This window comes from Sphaeramia orbicularis, chromosome 16, assembly GCF_902148855.1.
Source record: "Sphaeramia orbicularis chromosome 16, fSphaOr1.1, whole genome shotgun sequence".
Taxonomy (NCBI): Eukaryota; Metazoa; Chordata; class Actinopteri; order Kurtiformes; family Apogonidae; genus Sphaeramia; species Sphaeramia orbicularis.
Window position 1 is genome coordinate 35,001,273 of NC_043972.1, and position 19,625 is coordinate 35,020,897.

The 19,625-nt window shown below is 40.9% G+C and overlaps 2 protein-coding genes across 9 annotated transcripts in view; one reads left to right on the forward strand and one right to left on the reverse strand.

Annotated features, from left to right (window-relative positions):
• adar (adenosine deaminase RNA specific) lies at nucleotides 1-16,180 on the reverse strand. 3 transcript variants are annotated; one of them, XM_030157671.1, is made up of 16 exons: nucleotides 16,081-16,180; nucleotides 10,056-11,841; nucleotides 8,825-9,132; nucleotides 8,259-8,454; nucleotides 7,816-8,009; nucleotides 6,687-6,822; nucleotides 6,326-6,564; nucleotides 5,778-5,934; nucleotides 5,048-5,216; nucleotides 4,676-4,769; nucleotides 4,442-4,558; nucleotides 4,167-4,294; nucleotides 3,874-4,056; nucleotides 3,645-3,757; nucleotides 3,110-3,237; nucleotides 1-2,600 (listed from the first exon to the last, which is right to left on the reverse strand). In XM_030157671.1, the coding sequence occupies exons 2-16, from the start codon at nucleotides 11,709-11,711 to the stop codon at nucleotides 2,276-2,278; spliced, it is 4,143 nt and encodes a 1,380-aa protein (XP_030013531.1). In that variant the 5' UTR covers nucleotides 11,712-11,841; nucleotides 16,081-16,180; the 3' UTR covers nucleotides 1-2,275. The 3 variants fall into 3 exon arrangements, with proteins under 3 accessions (XP_030013531.1, XP_030013529.1, XP_030013530.1); XM_030157669.1 differs by having other exon boundaries at nucleotides 8,825-9,150; XM_030157670.1 differs by lacking the exon at nucleotides 16,081-16,180 and adding an exon at nucleotides 13,120-13,272 and having other exon boundaries at nucleotides 8,825-9,150.
• Nucleotides 13,290-19,625, forward strand: part of LOC115435342 (neuronal acetylcholine receptor subunit alpha-7-like) — a 14,852-nt gene continuing 8,516 nt past the window's right edge. For 2 of the 6 annotated variants that reach the window (XM_030157672.1, XM_030157673.1), the window contains exons 1-4: nucleotides 13,290-13,440; nucleotides 17,920-17,991; nucleotides 19,166-19,305; nucleotides 19,450-19,494. In XM_030157672.1, coding sequence (XP_030013532.1) covers nucleotides 13,404-13,440; nucleotides 17,920-17,991; nucleotides 19,166-19,305; nucleotides 19,450-19,494 — 294 coding nt within the window. In that variant the 5' untranslated portion in view covers nucleotides 13,290-13,403. Of the gene's footprint in view, nucleotides 13,441-16,098; nucleotides 17,992-19,165; nucleotides 19,306-19,449; nucleotides 19,495-19,625 lie in introns of those variants that run through there. The other 4 variants (XM_030157675.1, XM_030157678.1, XM_030157676.1 and 1 more) reach the window with 4 other exon arrangements.

The window sequence follows — 19,625 nt, forward strand, 5'->3', positions numbered from 1 at the left end:
TACTTTTTGTATTCTTTAGTTTCAAATTTCATTGGTAGAAAAAAACTACACATTTCAGTAAAGTTTACTTAAAACAACAAATAATCTTGAACAACTGTAGGTGATTTACAAAATATAGACATTAAACTTACACGTATGCATACACACAGACATTAGCATACATGATCCACACACACACAGTGAAGTCTAAAAGTCTGAGTTCCCAAATGAGAAATGCAAGGATTCAATGCATTTAAGATCTGCACTTTTCAGCTATTTTTGTGGGCTGCTTGAATTTTGTAACACTGTAAATTGTTTTAGACATTGAGTGACTGTTTGACTTTAACCATAGAAAGGAAAATCTGTTGTATAAAAGTGACAAATGAATCCAGACTTTAAATAGGATACTGAAAATTTAAAAAGTAATAAACGAAACCATAATATCGTTACTATACTTACTAAATTACTTAAAAAATAAATTAAATGTTATTATTTTTATGGGTGTATTATAATAAAGCTGTTTATTTATTTTCATAATGAGAAGTGGACTCAGCCTCGTAGACCTGACTGTACGTGTGTGTTTATGCATGTGTGTATTCTTGATGTATATATTGCATAATCCACCTAACTGATACCAAAGAAACAACTGACATTTCTTCAGACAACAAAATTGTCTCAATTTGTGGTCCATCAAGACCTGGCCACGTGAGAGAAACTGAAAGCCTTTTCACCACATATGTGATTATAAGATGTATAAAACAATATGCAGACATGCTGCAGGCAGGAGATTTAAGACTTCCCTGGACTTTAGCGGCATGGCCAGGCGTTGATGAACTGGATAAAATAACACAACAGAATATAAAATGGAAAAAACTCAAATAACACGCAGAGATTCAAAACAAATACTATAGTTCTTGGAGATCATGACAGGAGGTCAGCACAAGAAACATAGAACTGATCAAAGGGCACGCTCATCTATACCGGAAACCATGGCAACAAAATGAGGATGGGATGGACATCAACTTTCAACTTTACATCTGTTTTAACTCAGAAATTAAAAACTGCAGCGTCTGTACAGGAGATTAAGCCTCAAATATCAGAGTGAATGTTTGCTTCATCACTGATCTGGGGAAAAAAATGGCAATGATGTTACCTCATGTGCAGCGAAAGCTTCTTATGTACACAATTAGCTAAAATGATACTGAGCAAGAACTATTTTCCAGACTTATTTCTGACATCTAACTAGTGTCCAATTCTCAAACATTTTACTGCTCCGAGTGTCGTGTTGTTTTTACCTGCCATCCTTTTTACATACATCATGTATTTATTTGCAGACAGTAGAACAGGGAGCAACTTTATAATTTCATGACAGACGGTTTAAACAGAACAATAACAGGTCATATTAGGTTGAATTCCAATTACTGGCCCTTGTCAGCTTGTCCAATAACTGAACTGTCCCAATTAGTTGGCTGCAATTCCAATCAATGAAACATATATTATTGTTTTTTTTTTTTTTTTTTTTTTTTACATATGGGTGACAAATGAAAGGAAAAACCTGACAGGAGTTTTATCTTCTAGGATAGCAATGCCCCCCATCCAGAGGGTATGAAGGACCGCTGGATGATTGAGGCATGAAAATGATGTGAATCATAAACTCTGGTCTTTACAGTCACCAGCTGTCAACGTTTTGGGGGATTTGGGACTGATATATTAGCCCGAGATCTCCACTGCCATCATCAAAACACCAAATGGGGGGATATTTTAGAAACAACTGGCCCAACTACTTACGAACACTTTAATATAGGTCTTTCCTTTCATCTGCCACCTCTCTGACTTAAGGACATGACACTACCAGGAAAATCTGAAAATCCAATGGGGAAATTACACACCATTACTGCGAATACCTCTAATTGTCCAATAAATTAATACAGTTTTGTAGCAGTTTGCAATGGTGATAACTAATTATTTCCTTTTCGTGTAGTTTTAAGATTATTTAATGCACTCCTTGGATCTCTCAAGAGCTTTCCATTTACTGTGACGACACTCATCCTTTAGGCTTTCCCTCATCATCTCCTCGCTGCTCTTCTCTTCCTCTCACTTGTTATGTCCTTTACCATCACTCTTCACTGAAGCCTTTAACCATTTTTAATCAGAGGATACAGTTCTGGCTGCTGGCTACACGTTGCCTGATTGTCCTTTTATCTCTAGGCGTTCACCCTTGTGATATGCCCCAGCCTTGTGCTTTTCACCCCCCATATATGTTTATTACTGACTTAACCATACAGCCATCCCCATTCTATGCCTCCTCTTGCTTGAACTCCATTGCTCCTCCGTTTCTACTGCTGCCGTGGCCTGCAGGGACATTTGCCCCATTGTTCCCAGTTCCCTCACCTGCCTCAAAGCTTTTTTCTTCCAGTGGTTTGCCAATCCAGGCTCCGTAACCATGGACAACAAGCGCATCAAAGAACTGCCGCTTGGCAAGCTGGAAGGACATGGCGTACATCTTGGCCTGGTTATAAGAAGGCATGGCGAGGAGGTCATTGCGGCCGCACCGCTGGCACAAGGTCCGGAACAGGCAGAACAGGTTGGACTTGGACACGCGAGACACGGCCAGTTTGTTCCTGGAGGGAAGACATTCATTCAGCGTGACATTCTTTACAGTTATTACAATGCACTTGAGATGATCCCAATAACAAATGCTGCCAGTGGTTTTCGGTACGTGCTTGTTTTATAAAATGATATTTTACCAAACTACATATTTTAATCAAGAGAAGCTGGTGATAGGGGCTTTGGGATGATTTGAGATATTCAATACAAAGCTAAAATAATTCACACTGATGTTTTAAGTTATTACTTTTCACATTATTTCTGAAGACAAACAAAATGAATGACTGTTTTTTATAAGTGATTAAAAACACAAATGCAAAAGGCAAATATGACACATAAAGAGAACTTTTTAGACTCACACTTAACAACTGACTTTAATTGTTGTGGGCCAACAATAATGTGGGACTACGACTACTGAATAAGTGTTTACAGAGGCCAAAAAACATCTAAAATGTTACTAAACTGAATGTGTTACTATCAGAAGTAGCAATAACTACTTGTACACACGCTACATACTACTTACCCATCTAGTTTGCCTTTGGTCCCATCTAGCACTTCTACACTGTGCTGGTCTGGAAAGCTCCAGTTGACGCTAGACTCCTTGGTTTTGCCAGTGTGACGTGTGGAATCATACACACTCACTCTGCCCACCTATAGTCCAACCAGGTGGTGTTAGAGAAGCAGAGTGACAGAGAGAGGGCATATTCTGTTCAATCAGACTAATTTAGCCTGGCAATATGAATCAGCAATTCTAAATAGAGCGTAAAATTTGTTGTGTAATGCATGTGTCAGTGTGTCAGTGTTGGACTGCGTCACAGTGTGCGTTGATTAGGAATGGTGGTTTAAACCATTTTCACTGATGTTGTGAATGTTGAAACTGTCTTAAAATAAGTAAACTGTGCCTTGCGTTTATTCTAATCAAAAGTTAAAGATAATAAAGCAGTAAAAACATAAAATAACTAATGTAATGTAAAAATACAACCATGATTTAGGCTTCTGAACTTAAATTTCTGAATAAGTTACTGAATAATGAACACCTCCCCGAAAACTCTGCTTACCTCTGGATGGTTGAGCCTGAACGGAGAAGGAAGACTCTGTATGAATGCTTCACCGTCTCTGGCAAGTCGACAACAAACAGCACGTGTCAGGTGTCCGTGGCTGTACAGATAACCTAACAGATCCAAACAGCAAAGATAAGTCTGAAGGTGGAACACTAGCAGTGACTTTCAGCCCTATTTGTCACACTATCGGTTTAGACCAAATTTCAATCTAACAGTATGACTTTACCAAGTGTGATTGACTTCAGGTAGATGGGATGCAGGAAATGAGAGAGCAGCGCCCCCTGCAGGCCCAATACATTCCACCGCAGAATCTTATCACTGCAGCTCATGGTCCGCAGCCTTTCACCATGCTGGATGCCATCCCAGGTGGGTACAATTGCACTGGACTCCACAGGGATAGTGCCCTCACCTGGCACAAACAAAAACACACATATAAAGGTCACAGCTCTTGCTAACACTTCCCCCTAGCAATGAATTGATAGATAATATTTGTAGAGGCAAATGAGTGTCATCTGTCACCATTTTCCACTTTGGTGCGGAGCTTTCCCTGCTTAGCATTCTCAAACAGTGGCTGGTGGCCCTCAACTTCATCCCCTGACTCGCTGCACGACTTATCGAACAGAGCCCCATCTCCACATGGGGCTGTGCTATGAACAAAGGAAAATGAGGGACAAGAGTGTAAAGCTATTGACATGACAAAAACGATACTCAGTTTGAAAGAGAGACAGCATTGATCTTAACATGAAACATGGGGGGAGATGACCAAGGAGATGGAAAACATCTGATACTCTTACCTAATGTAGAGGTGAAAGGTGATGTCAGATTTGATTTGCAGTTTGTTGTTCTCTGCAGGCTCAAATATACTGTTGTCTGCGCCGTCATAGTGCCTGAGCAGCTCACTGTACAGAAACCTGAGAGGAGAGGAGACAGTGAGTTAGACTTATAACGTCCTGCAGACTGGGTCTGAAGAGCAATGTATTTTTAGAAATGGGTGAGAAACATTGATAAAAGAGCAGATCTATTTCTACCGAACAAATCCCCTTCTGGAGATGATTTCAGCGTGGCAATCATTAACAGTCTCCCCTTTAAGGCTCAGCTCCTCCCCTTTAACACAGCGATTCCCTGATGGAAAAACACAAGAGACACATTCAATGTCAAAGGACACAACAACGCAACGCCTCATGGTTCTGCAGTGACCTATTTCTGTTTTAGCTTTCTGACACTGCAGGCCTGTGAGCACAAAAAAAAAAAAAAAAAAAAAAAAAAAAAAAAATCACCATAACACTATCGCATAATGCAGCAACTATGTATTCTCTTCTGCTTTTACACAGTTACTCTTCTGTGTCTCTTTACAAAACCCACATTGCCTCACAGGATTAGTGCTAAAGGTTTGTGCATACCAGTTCCCAGGCTGACAACAGTCCCCAGGCCTTCCCCTCTCCTCATGACGATGGTGGCCAGAATCTTACGTCCCAGAAGGCTGTGCTGAATACGTGTGGTCAGGGAATTGAAACGCTGGTGACTCAACATTGCTATCTGGTCATGCAAAGTGCTGCCACTCACTGGAAGCTACAGTGAGGAAAATATAGATGACAAGAAAGAAAATGACAGTTTAGTTAATTTTGGTCATATGTTCATTTATACCAGCATTTTTTTGAGGGCATTAACCAATGAGAAGACTTTAAGCACCATCAGAAAAATAAAGAAAAATACATCTTTTTTTGTGAGTAACCAGTGAATTGGTGTTGATTATTACCAGGAGGTATTGTGATCACTTTGCTTTGTGTGTCTGCATGCGTGTTTGTTTGTTTGTTAGCAAGATAACTCAAAAAGTTATGGATGGATTTTTATGAAATTTTCAGGAAATGCTGATACTGGCACAAGGAAGAAATGATTAAATTTTGGTGGTGATTGGGGAGGGGGGTGGGGGGATCTGTCTCGGTGGAGGTCTGCGCTCTCCGAGTGCTTTTCTTGTTATAGATGTTTTTTAGCAGTTTGTAAGAAGTGTGAATCTACATCTTATCGGATCAGTTCTGTACTTTTTTTTTAGTACCAATGATTAAGGTAATATTTGACCAGAGCACTGCAGTTTGATTATATTTGATTTTGATAGGGTGGATTAGTCAGTACCTCAGCTGGGATAAGCTCCCCAGTTCTTGCTGCCCTCTCAGCCTCTCCAATCAGAACCCGTAGAGCAGCGTCTGCCGCTTCCTGTTTTCCTTGCTTCTTATTAGATGCACAGACTGGAGGGAACCAGCGTCCACCAAGCTTAGCCTGATAGGTGAACCTGAGCGGAAAGGACAGAGGGAAAAGAAATCAGCAGAGATATAACAGAGTTTCTACACCCATTTTGCTTTCAATGTGGTTATGAAAGCAGCAACTTAAAATGCAAAACGACAGTCACCAAAAATCATCACAAAAGAGTAATTCTGTATGCATAAGATCCTCAAGTCACAAACAAGGCAACCAAGAAAGTGTCAGTGAAGATTTTCAATGAAACAGAGCAAGTGTCTCTTCTTATGTTGACTTCCCTTTCCTGCCCTGATGCAAAGTGTTGCAAGACCATGAAGTTAAAAAGTAATGTGGCAGATAAACAGTATAAATTTTTTTTCTGTAGGATACAAAAAAAATATTCTTCAAACACACAATAACCAGTGATCAGTGTTTGTGCGACATACTTGGGCTCATGTGGAGGCCCAGACTGCCCCACCAGGCGGATCTCAGCAGCAAACCCCCGGGCTCTGGCGTACTCCAAAAGACCAGACACTGCATTGTTGTTTAGGTGGTTGATGAGGTCTCCCACCCCGGCCTCATGAGCTGCTCTCAACTCATCTGCAGTTAGAGGGGGCAAAGCGGGGCATGTAGTCCCAGAACCACTGCCATCACTGTCACTTAAAGAACCCAGGGGCAACTGAGGCTGAAAGAGAGAGGGAAGGAGATGGGGATGAAAAAACAGAAAATAAGTTATTGAACAAATGTGAGCGGAGCTTCCCTTTCCGCCAAAATAAATATCTTCACTTAATCCCTGCTTCTCCTCACCTTGTTGGGTTGCAGTCTTCCTTCAGCCATTAATTCTTTGACTGCCTCTTCTGCTGCCAGCTGGCGGGCTGCCTTCTTGCTTGGAGCTGAAGCCTCTGCGAATAAGTTCTCTCCAACCTTCACCCTGTACATGAACCTGAACACAAGGCACGGAAGGTGAAACACATTTAGAAAGAAAAAGGGAGACACTTTTTCATGTGTTGTAACTGAGATCACAGATGATATCACACCTTGTGGAGATACTATCCTAGATACCTGACTTCTCACATTTGGATAAATGAGGAAACACAACAGTGTCACCGTACCGCTAGAGTTTGTGGTGTACTACAAAACAAATGCACACAGTATTCCTAGAAAATGACTCGGGCAAAACACAACTTGATATTGTATCCTCTTGCCAGCCGGCTGCCTAAAGTAGGGTATGTATTTTTGTGCAGCACCTGAGCCACAAAAACAGAAAAGACTACACTGAAAGAGAATTCTCCGCTGCTCTGGAGATGAAATATATATCAACCCAAAACAATTTTTCCTAGAAACAAGACTGGTATTTGTAAAATTGGAATTGTGTGTTGATAAATCTAATACTTTCATTTTAAATTGGCTCAGGATCAGTATAAAAAGGTTTTGGGGTCAGTCAGTACTGCAAGTGTTTCGTTCATATTAACCTGAAGGAGTTTCTACTACATGTCATTTCCACTAAAAAAATAAAGTTGTAACAGATAAAAATGAGGTCCAAGTATTTACCCGGTGCCTATATGGCAGAAATGAACATAGAGAGAATCTACCAGACAAAAATTATAGCCGTCACAGATAATGACTTCTGAAAAACTACAAACTGGAATCGACTGCCTGCACAACCTCAGTGAGGTTTTGGTTGCATTTAACTGTGTAGTGGGTGCACCAAGAGCTGCATTCAAAAAGAAAGTCTGGTAAAGAGTGTATAGACAGTGGAAGTATTGTGTCTCTATCAGCTGACTACAAAACTTTGGCCACATTAAACAGAAATAGCTGATCAACTGCACCCCTGAGGGAAAAAATTATACCCTCAAAAGACAATATTGAACAACATGTGGTAAGGGGTGAATGACATCCAAAAGGGAAATTCAGAGGGAGGCAGAGCAGCCAGTACCTTGGGTCATGTGGTGGGCCTGCCTGGCCAGTGATGATGAATTCGATGGGGTTTCCACTGCGTTGGCTGTACTCCATCAGGACAGACACTGGATTCTTCCCACCTGGCAGAGAACGGGACAGGGGCTGGCGAGGTCCCTCAACCACCCCCACCCCTTCTGCACTACCTGTCCCCAAAACACCTTCACCGGGTCCCTGGTAGGGAGTGGAAAATACAAAAGTCTAACTAATATTTAAACACAAAATAACCTCAGAGGTTTTTACATGAGTTGAAAAGGCAATGTAACTTGAGTTATGCTCTAGTCTTGACTTTTGTATTTTGTGCACAATATCATGAAAACATTTTCCAACATGTGCATGTGTTCATCCAGTCATGTGTTTGTTTAATGTATTACACAATTAACTTGAATCTGGAAATCTTTAAATGTAAGATAAGAAACTCACACTTGGGTCTTGAAGTAGATCCATGACTTGGTCCAGACTAGCAGGGATTCCTTCATCCCCTGTGTTTGCCCCTCCCTGAATCTCTCCAATAAGAATGCGCAGGGTTGCTGCAGCAGCGTCTTTTTTTGCAACTTTCTTGCTAGATGCTTCTGCAATAGGAAACAGCCTCCCGTTGAGCATCACCTGCATACGAAATCTTAGAGGTAGAAAAAAAATAGATGGATAAGACATAGTGAACTGTCAATACGCCTTTCATAAAACATCCACCATGTTGCATAACAAGTAATGTAATTTTCTTTCTTAATCGAAGGTATCATATGTCTTCATTAAGCCAGACTTATTTCTCAGACTTTAAATCAATAGGTCTGTCACAAGGTGCTTTGCAGAGAATAACAAACAAGGAGGAAGAACAAAACTTTTATAGTGAAACAGATGGCGCTTTTAGAAGTCTGTCGGAGTGTATTGTTATGGGCAAGGTTATTGTGTAAGCTCTTCTTTTGTAATAATTTAACAGCACAAACACAATTAAATATTAAGTGAGCAAACAAAGACTTTCTACAACTAACCTTGGGTCATGAGAGGGTCCTGTCTGGTCAAGGAGTAGGAACTCACAGGTCTGGCCCAGATACTGGGCATACTCCATGAGGCCACTGACGGGGTTCTTCAGCCTGACCTCTTGCAATTTGGCCCACAAGTTTTGCGGAGGCGGAGCAGCTATTGAGACAGCAACAGTTCCCACGGAGTTGGGCTTTGCTGAGACCTTTCGCTCTGCATCTGTCTCTCTGCGAATGGCATTGAGGAATTCTGGGATGTCATCGGTGGCCCACTGTCCTTCATTGGCCTCTTCAACTTGACATGAAGTAAAGGAGGGAAGCTGGAGGGAAGAATGGGACTGAGGAGGGAAAGCAGGTGTTAACACTGTTAAAGTATGAATAGCTAGTGGAACAGACTGTGTCAAAAGTTTATTAAAGGGACATCTGGCCATGAGAATCATCTTTATTTACATGGGGATGTAGAGGTTGATGGTGTTTAAAAATAAATTGCAGCATGAGAGCATAATACATTCCATTTATGTGCCTTCTAGATACTATTCCATATATGTCTTTAACTAATGTTCCTAAGCCTGTGTTAAATATTTAGCTTACTCATGTATTTATATAACATCTAATGTTTCCAAAGATCTGAATCCTTATTTAATTCATGGTAACAGTACTTTTCATTTGGTCGTCTGGCAATGGTGTCACATACTGATCATTAATCCAACAGCAACGTTTAACATTACTTGTGGCTTGGTTAGCCAAATGAAATGATTTCGTGAATAAATATCATTAAACATGATACTAATTAAATTGTTACCTGCTCTCAGAGACAGAGTTCAGTCACACAATATACATGTTTTGGGCTTTTTTTCATTCAGCTACCAACAGGTGAAGGCAGAATACAACCTGGACATGTCTCCAGTTCCTTGCAGGGCTGACATATAGAGACGGACAACCATTCACTCTCACATTCACACCTATAGGAGATTTAGGTTGACCAGTTAACCAATCAGTGCATCTTTGGACAGTGGGGGGAAACCAGAGTCCCCAGAGAGAAGTCACGCAGACTGTGTTGACCCTGGGCTTTTACTGAAAATTATAATAATGTAAACTGTGGACCTGCAAAGCGTGGAAATCAACACTGTCTGATATGAGTGATGTATAAGGGTAGGCATTAAAGTGAATGTATCTGTACATTTTAACAGACTATTCAAATTTATACCACAGGAAAAACAAAAACACAAAATATTTCACCTACCACTTCACTGTGGCTTTGTTCTGGCATCCAACCCTCTGGAAGTGGCAGTGACTCGAGGCCTGGTAATGATGGTTGCGGTGATGACTGCACACACATGGATTCATCTCCCATCTCATCTCTACTGCCCTCTTTCTTCATTTCCCTCTCCTCCGCTTGAGTTCTTTGTGCAGCTTTAAGGCTTCTTTCCATCCTCTCTCTGCGGTGGGTGGAGAGTTCCCAAGTAGGGGGGTTGACATCACTATTCTTAACAACATCACCTTGCTTCTCCAGGGCGTAGAGGGTGGGATTGACCTGCTTGGCATTTCTAAGACCCAGATTTTTGGCTATAACAAGAGCAGTGGCATTCTCTGCATCCAGGAGATACTGCAGAACAAGTTCCTTCTGGTCTCCCATTGTGGGGTGTTTGTGTGCTGGATCAGGGGAGCTGTTAGTGCTGGGATGCTGCTTCTCCTGATGCTGACTGCTTGCTGACTGAGAATCTTCGGAGTCAGATGACACTGAGGAGAAGCAGTAAGAAGAACTGGATTCTGTGTCCGACTCAGAGTCCTTGTCTTTGGCTTGTTCCCTGTGTTCTACTGTTTCTGTTCTAAGCTCTGTTTTGGTTCCAGGATTTTGAGTGTCCTGTGGACTGGCGCACCGATGGGACGGTGAACTTTGGACCTTTTGATATTCTTCACCTTTGATGGGTTCTCTAAAAAGACTCCACTCAGGAGGAAGAAGTCCTTGTTTTGAGGCCTTTTGTGATCGCTCCAAAGAATAGAGAGCCTTGTTGACTATTCCTTTGGGCAGACGTATCTTTCTGGCCAACAATTTTGCAGAGATAGTCTCACTTGGCTTCAAAGCAGCCAAAGCCCTGTATACCTGATCCTGGATGTCAGGGGTGAAAGTGATGTTCTGTTTACCAGAGCTCAAATGTTTTGAGCCCTGAGATGCAGTGAATTTATTAAACCTCTCTCTTCCTTTGTTAGGCTGCTCTTGATGAAGGGACAAACTCTTAAATGTATCACAAACAGAGTCTGCCTGGAGGCACCACTGTCTGTTTGAGTATTGGCTGGTGTTTTTGTTTACTTGTGACTGGTTTTGATTCAGGTGTCGGGGGCTTGGTGTGCCTCTAGGGACTCCAACAGAGGGTGGGGCTGTGAAACACTGGTCCTCTCTATAGCCCCCTCTACCCCTGGGGCTGCTGCTAGGGTTTGGATATCTACTGTACCCTGACTGTGGCTGGTGTGAGAAACTAAGCGACCTCCCAGGTACACCTCCTCCTGCTCCAGCTCCTCGTAGACTGCCTCTGAACTGTGGGGCCTCAGAGATCTGTCCTCTGAGGAACTCTACCTGTTGGTACTGAAAGGAATTGGGAACAGCACTAGGATTGTAGTTTAGGTTGTGTGAGCTGTTAAGGGCTACAGGTTGAGGATCGACTTTATTGTGGCTTGATATAGGTGGAGCTGAGTGGATGAGAGAGGGGGCTGGGGGCCGTATAGGCACTGCAGGGCGGCCAGGGCTGTAGTAGTAATTTGAATATGGGGCTTGTTGTGGACCAGGTCTGGGAAAGAATGAGTCAGGGCCAGGTCTGTAGTAATTCTCCTTGGCCTGTAGGAGGGGTGGAGGATGCCTATGGTAGTGTTCTTTCGAAGGCCCTCCTCTACCTCTGCTCATAGCGCAGGGGTTGAGCTTGAAGGGGGCCGGTACAGCTGGCTGTGCACCTTCTGTATGAGCGTACGTTCTCTAGCACTGACAGAAGACCCTGATACTGAGTCCGGGCTCAGCCGCTATACAGTGAGAGTACCTGAAATACAAACAGAAGATAACATTAACAAATGGAAATAAATAACAGCAGGAAAATTAAATGGTGAAAAATGAAAAACACCTAGAAGTGAAACCAAAAATGTAATTTCAGCCAGTGGCACAAGATCAAGTCCTGCTGACAACCCTCCAACCTCCACAGTGCCCTTGTGTAAGTTAGTGAATATATACAAGTTCCAAAGAAATATGTTTTGTTTTACATGACCACACACTGTCACAGTTCTGAAATGGAAAAAACAACAAAAAAAAAAACAATAGCAATTATAGCTCTAACATACACCAGCACTGTCAGCACAACTGTGTATATCTTCAGATTATACAGTAGCCAGTCTTCAAGGATATTGCAGGGTGACATACTGTCTTTCCTAGTCACACACTGAAACTTAATTCCAGGGTAAAAGGGTGGTGATTAATAATTCAAACCTTCTTGTGACTATTCTATTTTATTTCTGGCCTTACAAATTATTGCCAGATCTGGATACATAGTGCAGAGGAAAAGTGAGACAGTGATGCAGACAAAAAGGACAGCTCCAAAGACACAAGGAACGCAACAAAACACACCAAAGAAAATATTAAATTAGTAGAAATGTACATCCTGTATAATGCACAATCCCAATATCCTTCTGTGGTATAACAAACATTGATTCAGCCTCGAGTGTCATATCTGACATCACTCAATAATGTCTATATGAGTGAGACTGACAACAAGAAGACACCCAATACTGAGTCAGGTTTCATCCCCTCTGGCCCAGTCAGCATCACTGGTCTGTCACAGGGAGCTGGACAGGCCCAAACACCACCACAGTAACAGAGAGCAGCATAGTGTTCGTTTATCACATTAATAGGGCCCGACAGGGCCCGAAGCCCAGGGGTCAAACTGGGCTGGGGCTGACTCATCTTGACCCTGATGCAAGACAACAGTTGACAGCCAAAAAAACAACTCTGTGTTTTTCATCATCCAGTTTAATTGTGCTGCTTTCTGTTTTGAGCTTAGGCAGAGGCATGAGCAAGTCAACCCATCTGACAACTGATGAATAAGCTATTTCACACACTTCATGCTGTCTTGTCAAGACAGCTAAACGGCACCCCTGCAGTCTGGTATCCAAACTGAGCCCTCCACTGGGACTGAGCCCTCCGAGTCCCTTATGAACTCAGCAAAGAAAACACACAACCTTGTGAATACTTCAATTCGCTGCACACACAGTACATTCACATCATATTAACCGACAGCTCAAGGCTAACAGACTACTGTGAATCTCACCTATGGGTTATAAACTAAAGTGGCAGTGTTGAAAAAAGTGCAAAAGTTTTAACGCTGCTGCTCCTGCAACTTCCCGATGTTCAGATGAGTGGATTTCTATTGAAAAGACGCACAGAAACCAAAAAATAAATAAACAATAAATAAGCGCGCGACAAGACTCAAAGCCTAAGCCCACGGAGGACACGCTACACCGGTGGTAAAACTGAAAACCAATCACACAGCTACTGCAGTGTAATTTGGTAAACGCCAGGGGTATTTCCAAACCGTAGGATCTTCCGCGTTGGATGGTCGAGGTCTGCAGCTTCCACACTGAAAACACAGGTGATGTAGCTCATTTATATATGCCCGGTCTGTTGCTCAAAAGTCTCAACGCGAAAGTTACATGAAAAATCACAGCATCGGTGTTGAAAGAAAAACGACGACAGAGACAATCTAAGTTTCGTTTTCATTTGTAAAGAAAGGATAAGTTTCTATTGTAGGTCACGTGGTCCGTACCGTGGCCTGACGTACGGACAGAGTTATGAAAAAAAAAAAAAAGAGTAATAGTTAACCTGCTCTGTGGCGCTGGATGTTCATGCTTTGGAGAGGTCTATGCGGTTATCCGACAAAAACAATCACTGTGCCCGTGTCACTGAGCTCGGACATCGTCTTTTAATGCATAAATGCATGGTGTATGCGGTACACTGAGACTGAGGAGACGTCACGTGATCAGATCAGATTCTCACATTAAAAATAAAACGAGGAGGGAAAATGATGGAAGAGAGACAGTAATGTAATACATTTTAAGAGATACAAATACCACGGCAGCATGTTGAGATCCTATAACACGAGTGTCAGGATGGAAAAACGACATGAAGTGTACTATAAGGTAAAGGTCACTACTGAAAACACAGGAGCACAGTAAGAGACACGTTATGCCTCCAGCTATGACCTAATCCCCTTTCACAGAGAGGTCATGCAACATTATAGGAATTAAAACCAGTTTAGGACAATGGTTCAAGGTGTTTCCTTTGAAAACAAACACGGATGCATCACTTAACAGATAAAGGTACAGGTAAACAAGGATCAGACTAAAATGACTAAAATCAAAGTAGTATTTCATCAATTTATTGGAAGCGAAATTTTGGACCAGTTCATTTGAATGCATCTTATTTTGTGGTTCATGTCATTCATCAAAAGTGGTTTTGATGTGTTTACACTGTACCTCTTCGGCATTTTCAGGTACACCTACATCTGCCACATCACTCTTACATGTATGAAGGCTAACGCAATAAGGTTAATTCAGTCACTTCATAATTTATGAAAGCTACTGGATAATAGTATGCATAATATGGTCTGTTCGCATTTCCAAATTATGCAACACATTAACTTAAACTGAACGATACAAATTCATAAAATGTAACGGTGGTGTTTTTCATAGTCCAAGTGTAATTTCTAAAACCAAATATAACACCCCAGCCCATGCATTTGATTGCACAGAATAGTGTGCACTAATGTTAATATCATCATCACATGGGTGCATTTTAGCTCTGTAAGTAAAAATGCTGTCCTGCCAGCAGTCCTGCCAATGTAATTACCACAATATGATCAATGATCCAATTCCTCAGTGTCACAAGAAAAACACATACTCACTATCAGTATCTTGTAGAAAAGTATGGTTACACTTTGAGGAAAAATATGGGTGTCATCCATTTAAAAAGTTTTACATTCCCCGCTGTTGCCACAAACTCTAAAGCAGATTATTCCATTGAACACTCAAAATGCACCCTTTATAAAATAACAAATGGTGTAAAGAATCATAAACTTAGACTGCGGTTTCATAACACTCCAGTGAATCAAAATAGGTCAAAATATGGTTTGAGCGCCAAATGTAGGATGTCTTCATTTCTGTTTTAAAGCATGATGGAGTGATATATTCAAGACATATATAAATATATCACAGTTACAAAGAAGCAAAGGGGTCATCATGAATTCTAGGCACAGGATTCCGAAAGATTAACAAAGTGCAGATTTCAGATAAATATCTATCTATCTATGGTAGAATTTATTTGCTTTGAATTATGGGTAATTAGATTTTTTTTTTCATAATAAAACACATAGATGATTGTGCTGTTGCCTTTTCTCTCCTGAATAGAGTAGATGATTCACTCCAACAGAACATTTGTATTACATATATATATATATATATATATATATATATATGAAGTGATGTAGAAAAATATTGTGGCAGGGAAAAAAACACCAAGTCTTCAGTCAGGCTCTGGATAACTATCGTTTATGTATGATAAATCTCATAATCACTGTGTTGTTGTGGTACTGTACTTTCTAAACATGTAATCTCTTCTCATTTAATACCCCATAATATTATTAAAGCAGAATTTGCCCTGCACTTCCTGGTACTCCTGGATACTGTAACCGACTGTTACTATAGTAACAAATGATTTTAACTATAATTCAACATCGGGGTTGGGTTACCAACTTCTTTGAGTAAGCCAGATGTTGTCAAATAGCTGATATAATTGCAAAAGTGAGACTGTACAACCCAGTCAAATTACTTCCATGTCATGAGGAAGATTTGACCGCACATTTTGATGTTCAATTTGCGGAGGTTTCTCAAAGCTTCGGGGCGACTTAAGGGGCGAAAACTGTGCGGAAGGTGAATAATGGCAATAATTAAGAAGAAGAAATATATCGAATAATAAGCACGACTCCTATGGGTTGTACAGTAGGGACATCAAACTAGCAGCAGCCAAATGAACATCGTCCCTCCTCCGGCTTTTTATTGTTAGCTAGCCCGCTAGCTCCTCACTGGTAGCACAGCACTGCACTGGCACTGCACCATTTCTAACTACCGCCTGCAGCACAAGGACTTCGCTTTCTGTTAACCCAAAACATACAAAGTATTCCACTGCCGAACCGTACCAACAAGTCTAAGGAACGTCCGTCGTTCTAATTAATTACCTTAACTCGGAGTATTTCGCCTCTGTGTGCTCTTGCTGCAATATATCAATGCGGTGAGAGAAACAATCAAAGAGCTGATGCGCGGAGAAGTGACGCATCAAGGCTGCGACATACACAAACCCACACGTCGCATGTGGATGACGCAGAACGTCGGCAAGGTTCGGATACTGCTTTCTGGTACATCCTTTACATAGGCTACTTTATCAGTATGGGTTGGAGTTCTTCATTGGCGGCAATGCAGTCACTATCACTGCAACTTCTAACGCGCAGTACTGTCTTCTTTTAATGGAGGCCTATACTTATTATCACACAATTTGCTTTGATCATGAATACAATGTAGGATCCTTAAACAGGAATGGCTGTTGTTGAAATGTGGGTTGGGTGTCCAGTGGTGTAGAGCCAAAATCTAAGCTCCAGATTGTACATATGCAGACCTTTGAAAAGGTTTTTAACAGTCTAAATAATAGTTTCATTTATACTACATGAAACTTTTGACTATATAGCCCATATGTCTACTTGCAACTATGGTTATTCTGCATATATTGTAGGTTAGAATTAACTTGTTTTGATATTAATTTCATTTTGTTTTATTCAAAGGACAACTGAATTTCACTTAGGGAATGAAAAAAGTGTATCTTTTCCCCAAATAATGACAGGAAGTTCCTTGATAGTGCAATAATCCAATTATATTCTTTTCAATTCCAGTTGTATTTCTAATTCTATTGTTCTCACTGCTACTGTCAAATAATCTACTATTATTGATACAGCCAGCAGATATGTTTATGTCAGTATCGTAACATTTTGAAATTATAATAACAGAAATTATAATAGGCTTTTAAGGACCCTCTTCCTGTTGGGGCCATCTCTAGGCCCACATGGTTCCCCTTCAATACTCTGGGTATTATATAGTAATAACAACAGTTTTAGAGATGGACATATGCTTTGTGTCAACCATCAATAATGCTAGCAACAACAGAAAAAGCATTTTCACTTCATTTCTAAGCAAAAGGCAGTTGTCCTATAGGGTACAAAGAGGCCATGGCTGAACTCGTATAACACATGTTGAGTATTTAGGAGGCATTTAAGAGACAACAGATTTCAGTCTGACATGTTCTGCATTTCACTGACAAATCCAGTGGGTGTCAGCATTATGCTGTAAATGCACCAATGTCAAAAAACAAACCTGCTTTTCAGTAGAGAGTAGCGGAATGATATGAATGTTGTATTGTGTTTTAATGGATTTATGACAAAAATTTGTTTCCTTCTGTGTCACAAATGTTTCTTTATAGCATATTATTATCTTGGCCTTCTTAAGCATGGAGGAAAGACTAAATACTAGACCAATTCTACTTATATCTGAATTGATGGCTGCATCAACATCTTCTAACCATCTCAAAAATGTAAAACCCTTCTCGGGACCCTTAGCTACCAAGAAAAAAACCTAACGAGTCCATGGAAAAAAATGGTGCAGATTTATGACATTTGATAACAAATGATATGTAAGAAATTCTGCATAACTGAAAAATAAGAAAACAATAGGGGGACTTGATATACAGATACTAGGTAGTGATAGATTCTTAGATCTAAGCTCAGATCTAAGAATCTCATTGACTAAAATATACAGCATCTCCTTCTTCTCCGGTGTATTCATCATTTGACTGCATTTTTCACCCACTCCATCTCTCCCTCTCCCTTTCTGCTCTTTTTCCTGCTCTGCCACCAGCCGTATCACACTCTCTCCACTTATTTTCTACAACCTCTCTTCAAGCCCCTATCTCTATCTCCCTCCTACTCTGATCCTCCCCTATTGTCCCTCTATTTCTTCTCACTCTTTCTCAGTTAAGACAGAGGAATGCAGTATGTGGAAGGCTGTGATTATTTGGCTGTTGATAGTCGCAACTCTGCTCCGGGGTGAGTGATTTTCATTAATGCTTTGAATGAGACCACTTAAACAAGTGTGTTTTTTACATGTGCTGTATATTTTTGTTCTTTCATGTCAGTCCCATCGAGCACTCTGTTCTTAATAACTGTGCACGCAGCAGCTCAAGCTTAGACATCAAGAGTGTCTGTTGTTGACTAGGCACAAAGAAATGTTATGCAGTCATCTTTACTGCAGATTATATAGCTGAGCAATGCATTTTTTGGGAAAGGTGATTAAGGCAGATACTGTGGTAGACTATAATGGACATTCATTTAAGCGGTACCAGTACCATCTGCGAAGCCAATGATTTTCATTAAAATCATGTAAATGAAAATAGATCTGCCAACACACATTACTCTTAGACTGTTTTCACTTTTACTGTGTGTAGAATGGAACTGACAAATATCCTTTGACTTCCACTGGGCAGTTTGTTAATGTCTAAATTAGTTTTAGCTAATTTCGTGTGGCTCTTACATCTCCAAAGATAATTTTCTCGACATCACAGTAATTGCCTTGTGGAGAAAGAATCAAGAATCTATCTACACACTGGTAGAGTTATAGTGCAAAGAGAGAAAGTTCCTAGTCGTCATCGCTGTGAGTGCTGTGTGTGTCTGTCTGGGGTGTTTCGGTGTTTAATGGCTTCGCTATTTCCTGCAAGGAATGAACCTGACATTTTTATGGCAACGGAAAGACCATGACTATCTGCTAGTGATCAATCACAGGCTTAATTGATTAGGAGCAGCAGAATTCTTTCTTTCAGCTCTCTGTCCCTCTTTCCATCCTCTTTCCTCACTTTCTTTCACACATTTTCATCCTGTCCTCCTTTCCCTTCACTTGAGTCATCCAATCTGCAATAAATTTATTGAGGCATGTTCTACCTCTCTATTCCCCGTCTCTTTGTTCGTTTCTTCACCTTTTTCATGCACCTAGTTGACAATTTTCCACGCCACTTCTTTGGAAAGCTATACTTCATTTTAATGACACAGTTTTTCTGCTATTTGTCTGTCTTCAGAGCTTTTACTTGGTCTGTTCTGACAGAGCTGTGTCGGTGAAACTGTCAGCATGTGTCATGCCTGTCTTATTCCACTCTCCCTCTTTTCACTGAGTTTCTCTTTCTTGTTTACTCTGACTCTCTATTAAATGTCCGACCCAACCCCTATGTAGTATCAGTGCAGGGTCCTCACCAGCGCTTTCTGCTCAGGGAGCTGCTGAGAGACTACAACCCAATGGAAAGACCAGTGGCCAACGACTCCCAGGCTCTCACTGTTCAGTTCTCCTTCACTCTAATGCAGGTCATGGATGTGGTACGCATGGCACAAATGCACCACACAAATGTGCAGTTATACACTTGTACAGTTCAAACTATGAATAATGTAAAAATTAAAAAGATAAGAATAAATGAAAATACTCAGATGTCTTAGCCTTACTGTTCTTTTTTGTTATTCAAGGATGAAAAGAACCAAATACTCACAACAAATGCCTGGCTGCAGATGGTGAGTGTAATAAATAATAATAATGCAGTATTGATCGACAAAGTGAAAACCTTTTTGCATGCCACCCTCCCTTGCAGAAACAGCTACACAGTGTCTACTGAGATGACAGTAAGAATACAAAATGCGTACTG

What these genes read in the sequence shown, in the direction of transcription:
- adar (XM_030157669.1), bottom strand. Translation starts at nt 11,711, where the DNA reads ATGAGCAGAGGTAGAGGAGGGCCTTCGAAAGAACACTACCATAGGCAT. An exon ending in GGACCCTCTCATGACCCAAG is followed by an intron (nt 8,455 to 8,824) that starts GTTAGTTGTAGA and finishes TCTACCTCTAAG; the next exon opens with ATTTCGTATGCAGGTGATGC. An exon ending in CCTGAAGTCAATCACACTTG is followed by an intron (nt 3,758 to 3,873) that starts GTAAAGTCATAC and finishes TGGATCTGTTAG; the next exon opens with GTTATCTGTACAGCCACGGA.